This window comes from Opisthocomus hoazin, chromosome 1, assembly GCF_030867145.1.
Source record: "Opisthocomus hoazin isolate bOpiHoa1 chromosome 1, bOpiHoa1.hap1, whole genome shotgun sequence".
In the NCBI taxonomy this organism is placed as follows: domain Eukaryota; kingdom Metazoa; phylum Chordata; class Aves; order Opisthocomiformes; family Opisthocomidae; genus Opisthocomus; species Opisthocomus hoazin.
Genome location: NC_134414.1, coordinates 145,543,446 through 145,562,073, shown reverse-complemented (window position 1 = coordinate 145,562,073; position 18,628 = coordinate 145,543,446). Strand labels below are relative to the sequence as shown.

The window sequence follows — 18,628 nt, the reverse complement described above, 5'->3', positions numbered from 1 at the left end:
AACAGACATTAGTGGCTATTGCATTTATTCTTTTTCTACACTGAAATGGTCATATCTAGACACAGAAAAAATAAAACTGAACTTTCTGATTAATGTTTTCTGATATTTGTGACTATTTCGTGTTTGATTTTGGCTGCCTGGAGACTATCTCAGAGAGTTTACACGTGCAAGGGCTGGTACTGCACAGAAGGCAGCTTGTGTATGAGTGAGGACTAGCTGAAGGTGTCATGTTGTGAGCCAGGAGATTGCCTGGAAACCTGCAATTGTTTCATCTAAAGCACCTTTGAATAACATTTCTGGCTGGTTTTGTGTAGCCTATGCCAACCCACATATAATATTTTGCACCTACTGTTTCTAATATTTGTGCCTACAAATAATCAGTACTTTTAGTAAAGACAAAGTGCCTGGATAATGTGTGAGAATCCTGATCGCTATTCACAAGGTAGCAGCTGCTAATTGAAGAACCAGCCTCTCAACCCCTTAGGAGATTGTGTTGCTGAAGAGGAACCGGTGAATACTCAAATGAATGGCAACACTGGGAAAACCATACTTGCTTAGATAACCTGATTCTTTGGAATATGGAGGGATAACTGCTGCGAACTTAGCATTTTATTTTAAAACTTTTCTTTCATGATCTTCAAGCTATTGCATTCTGTGAGCAGCTAAATACAACCCAGCTAAGCTCCTCTTAATTTCCATTATCCAGCATTTAGGATGAGGAATAACAGAGGTCATGACACTCTGATCATTTTTGCCTCATTAAAATCTTGTGAACCCCAAGGAGCGCAGTTAGGTCATGTTTGTAAAAGGTAGAAGTCTAAAGTGCTGCTTTGAGCCGTGCCTGTTTCAGAGAAGTGCTCTGCACGAATTACCATGTATCTTTCCCCGTCTGTCTGCTTTCAGGCTGGAGCACTTCAGTTATTTCACCTTTGAACAGGATCCCCAACTTTTTCAACATTTTCAGGCAATTAATCATTGGCAGTCGGTGAAGTCCAAGATCTCTTTACAGCTGATGGCTCTAAACTGTTAGGAGGATGACCGCATACAGGAGTGCGTCCCAGTTAAAACCTAAGCACTCCAGCCTTTCTAGGCAATTCTTTCTAAAGCCTCGGGTGCCGTCACTGCACCTTGGAATGCAGCGCACCAGATTCCTATCCAGTCGGTCCGATGGCCTCCTCCAGCTGTTGAGGGGCTGTTGATCTGAAGGATGCCCTGCAAGCTGGATTTGTGTTTTGAAAAGCGCTGCTAGGAGTCAGTGCAATAGGAGGCTTTCCCTCGCACAGCCCTCCCTTTTTCCTGCAGCTGTCAGTAGGCACAGACTTGCGGGCTGGTGCTGTGAAAACAGTGTTATTACCTGTTGGCCTTGATGCAAACACAGCCGACCTAAGCTTCCTTCCAGTATCTGCGCTGGGAAGAGAAGCTGCGTTAGCAGGGGAAGCAGAAGACGAAGGGTACGTGCGCTCTCAGTCCAAGTTCAAGTACGCACCCGGAAGGACCCAGAAAGAACAAAGTTGGCCTCGCTGCAGCTGCTGCTGCTGCTTTCCCACTTCAGCCTTCCTCCTTTTTCCTCTCTGCCTGTGCTTTTGTCCTCGTGGCGTGGTTGCCATTGTACCGTAGTTTTCAGGGATGAAAGCAAATGATTGCTGATGGGTGACATGATAGTGCTTTAAAGGGGAATGCAGATTGGTTCCAATACCAAGCAAGATAGTAAGGGACAAAGCAAGTGGCGGCAGCACAATAGGCTTAGAATGATTGCCATAACCATAAATGACTGACAAAAGCGGTGATACGCAAATACCAATATGCTTGTAAAAAAAAAAACCCTGATGTTAAAATTTCCAGACCCGTCAAAGATCCTGTGGTCTGGGAAACTGTGGAACTTGCAGGCTGTCCAGATGCGGCACAGACTGCAGCTGACCTGTCATCTTAGCAGTATTTAGTGTCCCCTTCTCTTCTGACTCTCTGGGAATCTGGGCGCTGAGCACGCGCAGGAAATTGGGGATTACAAACTTGTCTGAACTTTTCACTGCCAGACATTAACATGCGGATGCAGCGGCCTGTATGTAAATGATGTTATCTGAGCTGTTTTATGCATGTGTTTCCAGGATAAGGAGGGAGATTATTTCATTGTGTGAACTAATTACCTGTGAAGAAAAAATTAGAGCCTTTTTAATGTTAATGCCAGGCTGTATTTTTATTAACTTTCACACTCCCTGATCCAGTGTTGTATGTTTATTGTGTATTTTCAAATATTAAGGACTGGATCCTTTAACCTGCATGAAAGAAGTTATTGATATGACTTTGCATAAACAGGTTTCTTTGCAACGTTATAGCCACATCTTGGATCCTTCCTTTGCCCATAAAATGGGGTTGCTTCACCAGCTGTAAAGACAAAGTGACTTTTAAGTGTCACGGTGTGGCTGCTTAACCATGCAGAGCAACCATTAAAGCTAAAAAGCAGACAATCGTATTAAACTGGAACTACAGGACAAATTACTGCAAAACAGAGGGAATATGTTCTTGGCCTAATCTGGAGTTGCATACAACCAGGGCAAGGGAGTTCACGTTCACAGAGCAGACCTGAGCCCAGACGGGAACAGCCCTTTTGGTGTCAGGTGGACAGCTTGTATGCTCAGAGGTTAAACATGCTCGTACCGCAAACGTTATGATAGGGAGAGAATTTCTGTGAGAGTCTGATCTCTGATGGTTACTGCATCTTGGCTGAAATTCAGCATGTTGTTCACTAATACTATAATTAGATAAGGGAGGAGGGGAGTAACTCTCAAATATTTCATGTTTTAATGTTTGTATAGCTTTTAAACCAGCATTTATTTTGTCACACTTTGTTAAGCGTGGTATAAACTGGGTTGGTGAAGTTTGCGTATGTATTTGACTATCGAGCATCAGCTGATGGTAATCATATGTTGCATGTAACAAAAATCAATATACAGGCAATATGCCAAAGGAAGTTACCACAGTACAGCGCAGGTGGTGGGCTGAGGTCACCTAGTACAATAAAACAAAGTCCCAAAATCTGACTGTATTAGCATGAAAAAACCCTCCAAAATGCGTGTTAGTATAACAAAACTGAAAGACAAGTGGTTCATGGCCATTGGTCCAGCACTTAATTTATGTGAGAACAATCAAGGGTACTGGGGGGACTTCTTTTTTCTGTAAAGACCCATTTAAAACTGGTTGCTTTGCTACCTTTTTACATGGAACTTGTGGTTGTGAAACTGGTAAGTGAACACGGCTGAGGAACATCTGTGTAAGATCAGGTCCTCCAGGTAGTAGGGAGCACAGGAACCATGGCCTGGAGTGGTCCCAAAGGATTTTCCTGGGAAGAAACAAGGCAGAAGTAGGTCATTGCTCTCTACAGAGCTGATACCTTAACGCTTTTCAGTGCCTGAGTTACACTTCTGTAATACATGCCTCTTTGTCGTACCTCTCATGCACTAGCAAAACCTAAATCAAATAGTTTTCTCAACTTAGGGTCCCCAGTTTTATGTAAAAACCTGTAGGCATGAATTGTTGTAAGATGCACCGCATTTGAAGTTATATCTTTTTCACCTTGCTCTAAAGTGTTGTAATAAAAATGCTTCCTATATTTTCCAGGCTTTAAATAGCTGAATCCACTTTTCACCAAGATGCAACAAGTACTTAGCATTGCCAAACCCAGCTACAAATTCAACCGTAAAGATGATCGTTCTGATAGATTTTCTAGCTAAATGTAATATAAAGCCAAATTGCTGCCACTCATCCTGGTAGTAGGCCTCTATAGCAACAGCTTTCTAAGATTTTATAGTGATACATTTTCCTACTATATTTTAAGTAGTATACTGAACTGCCTAGGAAAAGGACTGGACAACGTTTGTTTCTTGAATACAGTTTAAATGTGTCACTAGGCAAAAATCATGAAGCTCATAACAAATGTTCATCTTCACTGAAAAAAAGAAGTTTTAAAAGACTGAATAGAATCAAAAGCATTGTGTGATTAAAAACCAGGCCCACCTCTACTGAGAACACTCCTTGTGTATGTATAGCACTGGCTTTCACTGGAAGACTTCAAAGACGGACAGCTATACCTCAGAGCAATCCTGGGAAAGAGGCTCTGTTCTGCACATCCTAACCGTGGTTCAACTGCTGTGTAATACAATGATAAAATGGTTTGCCCACTCCTATACAGTCGGTTGCTTTGGGGAGTCTGTGAGCAACTGAGCTGGGAATAGACTTCAGGAGAGGGGAATCGCTGCTTTGCCTATTAGAAGACATGAAGCGCATCTGTAGGGCACGTCATTGGGGCATTAAGCTAATTTAGAATTTAGGTCTCCCAATTCTGCAATGTGTTCCTGAGAGGCTTCCTGAGAGAGGGACCCTCTGAACTATTTAAATTCTGAATTATGAAAGGGTCATGGTGCAACTTAGACTCTCTGGTGTGATACGTGCTGAGTGCCCACTTCCTCGCAGCCGTCCTCCATAGGCCAACAATATCAGGATTTGCTACGAGTACCTCAAAATTCCTTTAGTTCTCCAGCTCTCAGGCCGAGACTGATGTTCTGGCCCCACTGAGCTCAATGGGAATTTTGCAGTCAATACCAGAGAGGCCAAAGTTTCAGACAAGGCTTGTAGAGTTCATCTGAGAGCACACATCTCTGATCATTTAATTTGCAGTAAAGGTGGCTGTTGCGAGACTGGGTGTAAAGCGCTCGATCTCAGTTTCCGTTCCATTCGTGATAATTAGCAGGAGCATAATGCAGGTTTCCCAGTGTTCATGTTTATATTTCCCAGTGCTTCAAATAAACAGTATTGGAACTCGATCAACATGTGCATAGTCAAAAAGACCTTACTTTCTCCTTCCTTCTTTACATTATGAGGATCTCAGCCATGCAGCAACCATTTTCAGTCATTTTGGTAAAATAAAACCTTCCCTTTGAATGGAATAGTCTCGTAGGTCCCCCAAAACTGGTGCTTGTGGTGATTACAGTGGGGCAGTTGGCATAGACGGCAGGTTGTCCAACTGCAGTGTGAAAGACAATACATTTACTTGGAATGGAATGGCCAGAGGTGACCAGATAAGACCCCACCGTTGTCAAGAGTATGACCCCAAGCAGCTGATACTGCCACAGAAACCCTCTCAGCCTCTTGCCCCCAAGCTGCCACACAAACATCACAGCGTGCAGACGTGCTGCCCCACAACACTGAGATAACAGGAGTGGCAGCTGGTACATCAATGGAGTCGGATTGCAGAAGGTGCTGGTATTTGTACAGGTTTTCTACAGATTACTGCTGCCTTCTACATGGCATGTTTGTTGCCAAGGAGGGGCAAAAGCGAGTACACAAAGGCTCGGTGCTGCCCGTGTTAAACCAGATAAATGAACGGGGGGGGGGGGGGGGGGGTATTGCAGGGGGAGGAGGGCAGGAGTTCCGATTTTGCCAGACTGCAACTATATTCCAGCTTCAGAGGGCAAGAGTGGGGAAGTCTGCCGAGTAAAACCAGCGAGATTTGACAGGCAGGCATTCCCCTGGCTCTGCTGTCAGTGTGCAGACAGGCAGCACAGTTCCTCTGGCACAGAACTGCTGCAGTGAGCTGATGAAGATCTTTTCAGTCCCTGGGCTTCCCAGTGCTGTCATGACAACAGCTACTTTCTCGGTCCTGCTGAAACCCCTTTTCACATTCAGTGAATGCCACGCACAGAAAAGTAGGTTGTTCTTGTCAAACTCCCTCTCTCCCTCAGATTTGATTGAGAATAGGGAGGGACGCTGTACTTCTGTGGACTTGGCTTATTTTCCATGAACATGACGGATCCTTGATCTTATAGGAAAGGTTTGAAGAGTTACGAATTGGAAACATCGTTTTAACAGGACAGAAGACAAATACGCTATCTGTAATAAACATTTGTCGTTAGTGGCCAATGACAATAAAGGCATCCTGCTGGTTTTGTAATTGTTAAATTAGTTGTGATTACTTTGAGTATGACTTCTGCTGTTCAGTAAATACCATAATAATGGAAAGGCTAGGTTTTGGATGCAAATCTGAACTTTTCTGAAATTCAGGTGTTTGCTTGTGTTCAAGTCTACCAAATAATAATTTCTATTTAAATACACTAATGCTGTATATCTCTAGCTGTTTGATAAACATTCCATGACCTGACTTTTTCTCATAACGTAAGCAGATTTTGGGAAATCGGGACTTTCTCCATCACAGTATCTTGCCCAAGGCTGACCAGATTGTGTGATAAATGCCTCTTTTAAGAATAACCTCTGTCTCTTAACTCTCTAGCATGCCAAGATCTGGCAGGCACTGAAAATATATAATCTTAGGTGCTCATCACTTTTAACTTCACAGAATTTAGCAGGACCCTAAATTTGTCATACACCCTATCGTGGGAATTCTGAATGTAGTCATTAGTCTTTCAGGCTGCATCTAAACCTGCCTGCAGGAGCTCACTGCGTGGTCCCAGGCGTGCAGCCCAGCTCAGCTTCTGTGGCTCCTGACTAGGCCTCCCTTCCCATCTTTAGACATCATGGGGCAAGGCATGACCAGCTTGAATGTGGTTTTCACCCCTGTGTGGAGCTGGGGCAAAGCCAGGGTATATGGTTATACCTGGGAGCTCTAAAAAATATTTACTGGTTTTGCAGATTTGACGATGCCTGTCTTTGTGTAATGTGGGAATAATAACTTTACAGAATCACAGAATAGTTGAGGTTGGGAAGCACCTCTGGAGATCACCGAGTCCAACCCCCCTGCTCAAAGCAGCATCAGCCACAACAGGCTGCCCAGGACCATGTCCAGGTGTGTTTTGAATATCTTCAGCAATGGCGATGCCCCAACCTCTCCGGGCAACCTCTTCCACTGTTTGACAGCCCTCACTGTGAAAAAGTTTTTTCTTATGTTTAACAGAATTTTCTGTATTTCAGGTTGTAGCCGTTGCCTCTTGCCCTTCACCAGATACCCCTGAGAAGAGTCTGGCTCCATCTTCTTTACCCTTCCCTCAGATATTTATACAGCTTGGTAAGATTCCTCTGAGTCTCCACTTCTCCGGGCCGAACAGTCTCAGCTCTCTCAGCCTCTCCTCATCTGACATGCTCTAATCATCTTCAGGGCCCCTTGCTGGGCCCACCACAGCGTGTTCTGGGAAGCTGAGAACTGTGGTTGGAAGGACATGTGTTCGCAAGAGCTTGATCACACGACCTTAATCTTGGAAAGAGATTCTGGGGGGGGGCGGGAGGGGGGAAAAACAAACGTTATGACTAGATTTCTGCAAGGGAATTTTAATTTAAATTTTATAAAATATCAATTAGAAAAAATGAAGACTTCTGTAAAAAATCTATATTCCAGTTATGACCACAAATTGAAGAAGGGGAGTTCTAAAGTAATGCTAAAAGAACGTGGAAAAGCTGCTGTAAACTTGTACTCTTTCCAAGCTGTGATTTGTATTTAATTAGCATTCAATTCATTATGCATTTCTGTTTGGTTGTAATGGTTACACACCGGTTTTGCAACTTGCGAGATCTTGATTACTTTTATGGTTTTGCAAAGAATCTCCATGTGTGCAAAGAAAGACTCTGCTCTTGACTTCACACTTACGTTTTCAGAAAAGAACTGCTGGGATTTAGTGCCCAGGCAACTTGTGCAGAGTTGCCCCCTCCGCTGGGATGACCTCCCCTGGTTTTATCTTCGTGCTCTGTAGTAACCGACCTGCAGAAAATAAATGGACATGCTGGTGGCAACCCTGGGTTTGTGGTCGGGCACACATCTTCATTTAAAGCTGGAATCCAGCTCTGTTTTGCATAAGAACGTAGAAAACATGCATTCCCCAAATTAACAGCATATAAAGACTCTTTAATCTGGAAGCAAATATGTTAATTATCTCTGGTTAAAACTAATCATCTAAACTGCACCCTTTAAGAATGTTGATTCTTCTGAGACTTAAGAATTTTGGCTGCCTTTTATCGAAAATCAGCAAACTGTGCCAAGTAAAAAATGTACACGAGGAGGTATAGGATACTTTGGGAGGAAAAGAAAATGTCTCTGGTAATTTATATATTTTTTTGAGTCACACTATAAAAATGTTGATGGTATTCATGACAGAGAAAAGATGCTCTATCTGCTTGTACAGTACTGCGCATTTTATTGTTTTACCTGTTCAGATGATGTATTGCATCAGCTATTTAAATTTTCCAGTGTGGCATTTGGAAAATTTTCTGAACAATTTCAAAGAAAAGCACAACACATTTTTAGCATATACTTATGCAAGTCCCCGGAAATCACAAAAATTTAGAGACATGGGGTGTCAGGATTAATATTCAGATAGATATACCATTGCAGAAGTATTGCCAGTAGCTTTTGCTTTTGAAGCAAATTCTGAGTTGGTTCGCAGTGGTATCTATAACAACTAATGGCTTGTCATAGAAAAATCATTGAAATTGGCTGAGTTAGTTGAATAGCTGAATATTTGAAATTCTGTGCATAAGTTTCAGTTTTTGCACCAAGCTGTAAAGCACATAAATGAACTGTGTTATGGGGCCTTCTAACGCATTGAACTCCAAGCTTTATATCTTTCGCTTACAAGAAATCATCATGATTTCTTGTTTTTGTGTTTTCCTTCAATATCATTTGACAGCAAATTTAATATCAATTAGCGTGCATTTTAGAGAAGAGGTTCTATGCACTTGTAAAATATGTGATTCCTTGGAGTTATATCAGAGCATCTATGGAACATGGGCTTCCTCTTTGTGTTTATAGATGGCTTAACAAAAAGATGCCCTCATCTCCGCTGGGCTTGCAAGTAGTTACGATAATGCAAATGCAAGTATAATGAATGTTAGGATGTGCTTTTGGATAAGCTCCAGAATGACAGAATGGGGTTTTCCATTCCTGAACTAACTCCTGGTCCTCTGTCTCACCATAATAATTCCTTAATTTTTCTGCTCGTTTTTTTCCCCATCCCAGGAGCGGGCAGAGTTACGTTTAACCGAGCTGTCTGGAGTTTTCTGAAGTTTCACAACCTAACAGCAACAGAATGCCGTTTTATTTTTTTTTACTCCTAGTTACCACTAAAAGCAGTTCCTTGGTCTAGCCCATGGCATGAATTTCAGAGACAGCTGTGCTGGCGCAACAGAAGAGGCAGTGTGTCACCATGAGAGCTGTAACAAAGCACGGGGAGGGAAGAGGGGGAAGAAGGACCCAAGCAGTATCCAGAATTCATACTGCTATGAAATGTTTTGCAAAGGCAACGTACAGCCCCAGCGAGGGCTCACCGCCCAGCGGGGAGAGAGGAGGGACCCTCAGCCCAACACGCATTCCCGGCAGCCTTCCGTTGGTCGACCCAAGCTAAGCAAGGCTTGGTGTTTCCTTTAGTCATGGTTTCTAGACAAACAGTATGGGGAAAGATTAAAGGCAGCTTTGAAAAGACAACAGCGCAGAAGCCGAGTTTAAAGGGAGAATTAAGTGGGCGCTGCAGGAGAGGGTGGGGTCAGAAGTGCAGAACCAGGCAGTTTCAGTCCGGTCTGAAGGGAAGGGTGAGAACCAGGTGCTGAATGCCGTCTTGGAGCAACGGGTGATTGCAGCCTCTTCCTCCGGACCCTGAACCTGGATGGGGAAGGGTGGGGCAGAAAGCAGGGCAGGGTGTCGTCTCCAGAGGCTGCTGAGCAGGCAGAACACTGTGAGCAAGGTGAGTCATGAGGCTGAGGCAGCAGGAATTTCCTGCAGATCTTAAGACATGCATGTGGGGGCAGGGGCAGAAGGGAGTCCGGTGAGCAATTTTACAGTGTTTCCCCTGGTATCCTAACCAGTGCAAGTCGGGATTTCACTTTTCCTGTGTCTTAGGCCTATGGCTTTTTTTTTTTTTTCCTGCTCTTTATGAGCCTTTCTTACTGTTTTGAAGTGTTTTGCTTGCACGCTATACATCCTAGTATTATGATGCTGATCGTCAGGGAAAAAAGCTCAAAAGAACTGCCCTGCATGTACAAAATCTTCTGATGATCTCACCTAACTGTCCTTCAAAAATCCCCACAAACCAGCAAAATTCTTGTGACTCAATAGAAGAAGAAACTGCTTCGTTGGAGTGTGCTCACTCTTGCTTCTGCTGTCAGTGTCAATGCCTTGCACCCTGGTGTTCTGAGGTAAGAGGACTAAATCTTACTTTCTTCTCCCTGCTCTGCTGTGTCTGCAATGTTGTTTGTTCTCCCACCACTGGAGAATGGTTCTGCTTGGACTCTTTGCCTGTGAACAAGCTTCTCCTAGTTTATCTGCTGACACTAGCTTTTTACTTTTTACTTTGTTGAGAATGGCTTACAAGTACCACAGATTAGTATGCTTCACCTTAAATATCTCGGCTTTAAAGCACAGTCCCTCTTGTAACGTGACCACACCAAGCCAGGCTGAGCGTACCAGAAAGCCCCTGTGTGAACGACAAGAGTAACATCCACCCTCAAAGCCTAAGTGGATGTCTAAGTTCTTTTTTGCAAACGATTTCCTAACAGCGTCTCTCCTGCTTTGAGCTTTTATCAGACCATTCAAATGCAAGTGATTTTGGTGCTTTTGCAAGTTCTAGACTCACCTGTTCTCAGACACATCTCCCTTTCAAAAGGTTTGAAAAGTCAAAAACCTTGGAGAAAAGGAGATTTACCTTTGGTAAATTAGGTGGTTTTGTACAGAGAAAGCTCGGTAAGGAGACTCAAGTATTCATTGCTGCTTGCACTCGATTAGGACTTTATTACAGCACTCAGGGACCAAGCCTGGAGGCAGAATTCTGTGGGTTTGAAAAACTGAGAGCAGGACACCAAGAGATTATCACAGAATGTTTCTCTGATGACTGCCCGCTGCGGTAGTGACCACTTTGGTACTGATCTCTTGCTGCAATGCTAAGTGATTTCCATTAGGTAGGTTCACACCGGTCCTTCCCATTCATTTGTGTCCTGACATTTCCTTCCCTCACCCTCTTTGAATCACAAATTACCTAATGAGCTGGCGTCTCTACCGCTCTGCTTAGGCAAGTGGAAAGTGGGAGGTCTGAATCACCCTGCTTGCTTTCGGTACACAAACACCAGGAGCCCTGCGTGCATGCACGACCTCCAGAAACCCAGAGAGAGATTTGGGGAAAAGAAGTACAGCGATGGCCTTGTGAACCCACAGTGGAGTGGATCCGGCCAACTTGCATGAGGGTACATGGAACTCTTCGAGATAACTTTCCCCCCTTTTTTTCTCCTGATATTCTTATGTCGTGAAAGGTGTCTTTACCTAAGTCCTTTATGTATTTTTGGTTTCTCACGACCCCGCTACCTCTCTGATTCTGTCCCTCGCTATAGCAGAGAACTTCCCAAGGGGATCAGTGGGTAGAAGGGACATAGGAATTACTTCAGCTACTGCCGTCTTCTGACGGAATCAAAGGGAATCGTTTGGTTTTGAAACCTCACGCCTCGTGTTTGGTAAGACCGGTGACAGCAACACCCACCCGGGGGTGCCACACGCATTCCCAAGTGAAGAGTGGAGTACAGAGCATGTTGTCACCGGGAGGGAGCGAGGGGGACAGGCACAACATGTAGAAGCTTAGGGTTTGGTGACTATTTTGGTGGAATTAGGAGACCAGCAATACAGGTATTACACAGATGAAACAGCATTACAGCTGTCCTTGTCTTTTTAGTTCCTTTTTTTTTTTTTTTTTTTTTTAGCATTCTTACCATTTCCACTTTCTAGCTGAGGCTGGTTTCTAGAAATCTGGCAAACTACCATCACTTTTTTTGCTGTTGTTGGTTTCCAAAGTTCGCTTATGCTCCTCTGCAGGTTAAAGCTGTCATTGGTTTGTTTTCAAAGATTAATCTAACGTCACGTCCCTTTTGCTCCAACACTGTGTTGCTGTTTCAGCACTGTGGCATTCTGTTTTGATGCCGCCACGCCACGGGTTGCTGGCGCTGCTGTTAACAGCTGCGTTCATTGATGGGCTGGGAGCCATCTCCAGCTATGCTCATGCAGGTCTTCAAAGCACCCTTTCCAGATTTTAGTCCTACGCGGTTCCCATCTCCTGGAATCTAGGATCTCTGTGGATACGCCAGATACACCTGCCGCAACATGAACTGGTGATGTTCTGCCTATTGCGCACAAGGCACAATGTTTTTCTGGACTCAGTTGTGGTTCTACGTTTTGTAGTTTGTTTTTAAACCACCACTTCATGATTTTTTTTTTTTAACTGTGGCAAAATCTGTAAGAGTTAGGTAAAGACTGACAGATGTACATATGGCATTTAAAATTAATGTGGAATAGCATTTTATGCTTTCATTTACTCTCGTCATGCCTCCAATAATCTGTCAAACTACCCGCTTTCACCTCTGTGTTCAGATTCTGCCCACCGTCCCGCGTTACTGCAAATCCCCATCCCATAAACTTTTGCTAATCACTTCCACGCAACAATTTATCAAACACTTTCTAGATGTCCGTGTAGACAAGACTCTTGTCAAAAAGTCTGTCATGTTAGTCTGGCCTGATCTGCCTTTAGTAAACTTTATTCCATTTGACATCAGCATCAAAATGGCTTTTAATTTTCAGAATTTGTTACCACGTCTTGCACGTGGTTGACAGGCGCTCTGTTCGGCTGCCTCTCACCTCTTCCACACAGACGCAGCTATTTTCTTTCAGATGGCACAATTCACAGCTCAACCAATTTACTAACGCCGTGCCTCCAGCACCGAATTTAGGTTCATGAGAAGAAAAAATTAACGTTAAACTCTTCGGTTTTGCTTTCCTTTAAACGCAGTGGTCCGTATTGCGGCTTCCCCTTTAGCCAGACCGCTTTTGCCCAGCAGCCGACGCGCCTCTTCACTGAAAATGGAGGTTTGAGGCCACATCTGGGTTACTCCCTTCGCTCCCTCTGCTCCCCGCACAACGCGACCGCTTTCTCAGCCCTTTTCGTCAGTGTCGCCGAGACCCCTTCTCCGTCCCCTCTCGGCGTTACCGGGAGCCCGGCCAGCGCCGCGGCCCCGGCAGCCTCCCGCCGCCCCGATGCCACCAACTTCTCCTCAGCCGCCACTCCCGCTCTCTCTGCCCCCCCGCAGGCCTCAGGCCGCCGGGCTCCGGACCGAACCAGCCGGGAGGCGGCCGAGGAGTGTCCGGCGCGGGAGGGACGGCCCGGCCGCTCTTTCCCCGCCGCCCCCCCCCGGCGCGGTGAGGAACGATGACGCGGTTCGAGCGGGGCGTTAGGACCGAGCCTCCAGCCCCGCCCCGCCCAACCGTTAACGCCCCTGACGCGCGCCGCCTCCCCTCAGCACCCCCGCGCCGGTGGGGCCGCCGCTCCGCCCTTCCCACGTTTTTGTCCCCAGGCGGGCGCCGTAGCGCGTGCGGCGGCAGCGCGGGGCCCCTCCTCTCTGCGGCTCGCGCCGCCGCGCGATTGTGCGGGTGAGCAAGGGCTGAGGGGAGGGAGGAGCGCGGTCGCGCGCACGGGCCGCGCGCACGCCCCCGCCGCCGTTGCCGCCGCCGCGCGCGCCCGGCCCCGCTCAGCGACTCGCAGGCGCCATGGCGGCCGCTCGCAGCGACATGGCGGAGCCGGAGGGGCTGCTCCCCGGCGAGGAGGAGGCGGGGGGGGCCGCCGCGGCCGAGGAGGAAGAGGCCGGGGCTGGATCCTCGTCGTCGCCTTCGTCCTCGGCGGCCGCGGCGGAGACAGAGTCGCTGCTGCTGCTGAACGGCGAGGCAGAGAGCATGTCGGAGCCGAGCCCGGAGAGCGCCAGCCAGGCCGGGGACGGGGAGGACGAGGAGGAGGAAGAGGAGGAGGAGGAGGAGGAGGAGGGCGGCGAGGAGGAGGAGAGCAGCCTGGTGGGCAGCAGCAGCACGAGCAGCGGCTGCTGCAGCGACGAGACCCGCTCGCTCAGCCCCGGCGGCAGCAGCGAGGCCGACGCCAAGGAGGAGCCCAAGGGCCCCCGGGGCAGCCAGGAGGACGGGCTGGGCCGCGGAGGCGGCGGCGGCGGGGGGAGCAGCTCCAGCAGCGTGTCCAGCGGTGGCGACGAGGGCTACGGCACCGGCGGAGGCGGCGGCGGCGGCAGCAGCGCCACGTCGGGGGGCCGGCGGGGCAGCCTGGAGATGTCCTCGGACGGGGAGCCCCTCAGCCGCATGGATTCGGAGGACAGGTCAGTGCGCGCCCCGTCCCCCCCCGCCGCCGGCCGCCGCCTGAGCCCTGCCCCACCCCGGGGAGCGGGGGGTCCCCTCGGGTCCCCGGGCGCCATGTCCGGCCCCTTCCCCGCCTCGCAGCGCCGGGGGGGGGGGGGGGGGGCCGCCGCGGCGGGGAAGGGGCCGCTCTCCCGCGGCGGGGGCTGTCGGGGTGGGGGGCAGCCACAGGTTTCTCCGGCCAACTTGTGCCGGGCGGGGCGGCGGCCTGCGGGCCCTCCGCCCCGGCCTCCGCTCCTCCCGGCCCCCCGCCTTCGGAGCAGCCTGCCCGCTGCTTCGGGGAGGGGGGGCTCGGCAACGGAGCCGCAGCCCCTCCCCCCCCAACCCCCGTTAGGCGCTTCATGGAGAGCCCCGGTGCCGTCTGAGCACGGGGCGCTGGCTGTTTGGTTGCCGCTGTCCTCGGAACCCCCTGGGTTGTCCTTTTTTTTTTTATGTTGTATTTTTCAGATGGTGCTTTTGGGATTCTTTGGGGTTGTATCTTGCGCTGGTACGCTAGGTGGGGTGCACCGAAGGTTCGGGGTGGGGAAATCGTCCGTGGGTGTGCTTTTACCTGCGCCTGCATCGGGGTCTCCACGCTAGAAGCCGAAAGCTGAGCGATTCCTCTTAAAGCATAAGGGGAAACGAATAGTCTAGCTCACTAAAATAAAAAGGAGACCAGCGTTTCCCGGTTGGCTATGCACAAGTAATAAGCATGCACGGTATTAAACGAGGCTCCAGTAATTTGTGTCTCGGAGTCATCTTCAGATGAGTTCTGTAGCAGTAAACGTAGCAATTGTTTCTTTGGTTTTTGTATGTTAAAGATACACATCTCATTTTACGGAGGCTTCAGCTTGATCCTTGTGGAAAAGGCACAGCCGATTTCTCACACATGGTTGAATTCTACCTTTTGGGTCTGGTTTAGCCTACAAAGTCAAACACTTCAAAGAACACGGCTTATGTAGTAGCTTTCTCGGATGTTGTCTGCAATGGTTTAATTGACAAACTGAAAATAAGATGAAAAACGGACACAAAATAATGTAGATCCCTTTGTAATTAGTCCTTTCAAATAGTTTAAGAAACTTGTGCTGGTTTTTTGATTTCAGTTTAGCACTAAAAAGTATCAGACTTCCCTGTTGAGAGTTACAGTTCAGTAACAATTACAGTTGTGTTTGTACTTTCTTAAGATAGTTTTGTTGTTAAGTATGAAGAATTATGTGGTTTGATCCAGAAATTTACTTTGAATACATATTTGATCAAACTCTGTGTAACTATACAAATACCCATATTTCAGAAGTGGGGCATCGCTAGATCTAACCTCAAGTGTTAAAAGCAAACAAACAAAACCCCGATGAGTCAGTTCCCTAAAACCTTGTTAATTGGCCAAAAAGTCTTAAGAGGAAAAAAATTCAGTTCCTTGGTTTCCATCTGACTTTTGAGACTCATAGGAGTCATGTTTTCTTTCTTCCAAACTTGTGCAAGATGAAAAGTGGGGATGGGTGTTGGGGTTTTGTTTGTTTCGTTTGCTTTGGTTTTTCAAAAGCTGAGATTTCATGTGAAATCGCAGAAGTATGGGAGTGGACTTTTGGAAGAATAACAGGTACAGAATGGAGTTTTAAGATGATAGTTTATTGTTTTTTCATTGAGCTAAAATCTAAATCTAATCCTGATCTTGTCTGAGTGCATGTCAGTTTGTGGGTTGAGGAAATAACAGAAATAATTTTCAGGGGTTTTCTGGAAGTACAGCATCATTATGTCTTGCTTGCGCACTCCAAGGCTAGTGTGCTACTTTCTTTGTCACTGTTCTCACAGTTCTCTTGCTATAGTCACACAGTTAAATCTGTGTGTGTACTCATCGTAGCTCCTTTCCAGTACTGTTGGTACAGACTCAGTTGCAGGAGTGGGACTCTGCATTTAGTGGTTTAAATAAGGACTGCGCCGTGTTTTTAATCGTTGCAAAGTTTTGTCTTGAACTGCTAGGGTGAAAACTTTGGATGCTGAGAGGGAATTTTGAGCTGTAATTTCGAAGCCTGCTTGTGGAGTTGAGTAGGGAAAGAGCAATGCTAGCAAGAGTGCCATTTGTTATTCGTGGAGGTCGAAAATTTCATTTTGTGTGAGCTCCTTGCTGCAGCATGGTAGAATGCTTAATTATTTTTGCTACATGTAGTCCAGCAAGTCACTTGCTTGACTTGGTGATCTAAATGATTGCTGCTGCTTGGAAGCCAGCCACAGCATAAACTTGTGCCTTTTAGATGATCAGACAGAGAAGCAGAGTGTTGCCAAAGGTAGGGGATGTGCCGAAGTGCTTTTAAAGAGTATGTGAGGTGGGATGGTGAAATACCAGGGAAGAGTTTAGGTTTACAGGTGGAGGTACAGGTTTATGATAATGTATTAAAACCCTTAAAGACTTAACCATTCATTGTTTTGGTCACCTCTGCATTAAAATGCAAGTTCTGTAACTATTAGCGAATGGTGTTCTATCTACTAAGTGATGTTTTATATGTAATAGCATATTGTACAGTACTTCATGACCTTTGACTGCCTGTGTCTCTGAAGTTCTAAGGAACTTGGTGTCTCGTCTCACAGTGTGTTGTAGAGTAAGATTACCTGGGGGAGGGAAGAGAGGGAAAAAGTAAGAGAGAGGTTGAACTAACAGGCTTGAATTTACAGTCCCTGGGTTGAGTGAGAGGAAGCCGGTAGAAGGATATACTTGGTAAAGATTATTCTACTGTAGGCAGGTTTGGTAACATTCAGATCATGCCCCTAGGCTTGGGATTTTTTTTTCTTGTTTCCTCTTTAGAAAATTTGAATAAGTAAGAGGGTGTGGTGAGAGGGCCTGAATTCCATGAGTGATCAAATTCCGGTTTCACTGTGTACTGTCTTTATCATTCTCCACAATTATCAATGTACTATCTTTTGGATTTTTGACTTAGTGATATCAAAGATAAAATAAGCTATAAATATAACAGCTGAACAGGAAAATCTTGCATATGATCAAAATAGAACCACTGTTCAGCAGCTTCTATTGCTAACATTTTGAGTGTATTTTGAGAATATCTGCTAACAGAATAAATAATTTGGGGTGTTACTGTAGGAAATATGTTAGTATGTATAACAACACGAGAAACAAATACAATGTTGAATATTCTCTGAAACTTAAGGTGACTTTTAAACAGTTGTTGCTATGCATGTGGATAGATTTTGTGCTTTGTTAAAACAGATTTGTCTTCCCCCACAAAAAAAAACCCAGAAACCGAAAAGCAAAACCTAAATTGATACCTGGGATAACAAGGTGGCATTTTCAACTCGGTGGTATTAGTAATGGGAGTTGGCTGCAATAACTCTGGGACTGGTAGGTGTCTCAATCTGTAATCATTCCAGGTTTTTCGTGGGAATTGTGCTAAGTTCCCACCACTGCGCTGAAGTTTATCTATGACTTTTGAGCGAGCTTGGATCAGCTGGCTCAATAATAATAGGCTGCATTCAAGTCTAGTTATCCTCTAGATTTACAGTTAGAACAAAGACTATTGTCAGCATGTGAATGCTGGTAATTTTCTCGTGCCTTTCCCAAATTTCAGACATGTGCTGAAATGATGGATGTGTTTCTCCAGAGTTCTCTGGAGCAGTCAGTCTTGTTGCAGTGCTGAGAAACATTGATATGACTTTAAGAGAAAAAATAATGGCTCAGTTAACTATAAACACAGTAAACGAGTTTTAGTGTCGGGCCATAGGTACTGCAGCTAGACCTAAGCAGATGCGTGGATTTGGGTATAAATCAGCTGATCTGAATGCAGTGAGGATGCCTCTGCAGCTCACTGATCTATTATTGTTAAACAACAATATTTACATACAAATGCTTAGTGTTAGATTACTGAAATAATTTAAATATTGTTTACTGGAAAGTTTATTATGGAAGTATATTTAAATCTGAAATAGTTTAATTATCAGATTTTGTTTGGTTTATAGAGCAGTGGTAGATCTTGCAATTGTAACAAGATGTTTAGCAGAAATATAAGTAGTAAAGCTAAGTGAAAGACTGATTTTTTTACCCTGGTGAATTTGTCTTGTGTCTTTGTACTCTCACCTAGAAGTTACCCCCTAGTCTTCTGTTCTTACATCATCTTTACTCATCTTTACCAGTGTGTCCTTTGCTCCCTCGTCTTACTGACTGGGCAAGAAGCACTGAAAAAAATATGTTTTAGCTGGAGGTATCAGCGGTTTTGCTGACTGGTGTAGAAGTGCTGACTGACTAGCTCGTAGGCCAAATGTAACAGGTTGTTGTTGGACCTATGTAGTGGTCTTTCCCTCAGGCACAGCACTAATTAATGTCCATCTTTTTCAACAGAGCGGGCAATTTTCATGTAACATCTAAGGCTTTTTTTTTTTTTTTGGAGCCCTTTCACGTTTACTGTTATTCACCAACAGAATTGGTTGTTAGGAGGGACTGACTCAAGGAATACTCAGTAATATGCAAGGCTTAGCTATCTTAACTGTGTTAGA

General features: G+C 45.8%; 1 protein-coding gene across 4 annotated transcripts in view; it reads left to right on the top strand.

Moving 5' to 3' along the window:
• Window positions 1–13,472: 13,472 nt before the first annotated feature.
• Window positions 13,473–18,628, top strand: part of AEBP2 (AE binding protein 2) — a 55,092-nt gene continuing 49,936 nt past the window's right edge. For all 4 annotated transcript variants that reach the window (XM_075440228.1, XM_075440217.1, XM_075440207.1 and 1 more), the window contains exon 1: window positions 13,473–14,115. In XM_075440228.1, the coding sequence (XP_075296343.1) occupies window positions 13,508–14,115 (608 nt within the window). In that variant the 5' untranslated portion in view covers window positions 13,473–13,507. The remainder of the gene's footprint in view (window positions 14,116–18,628) is intronic.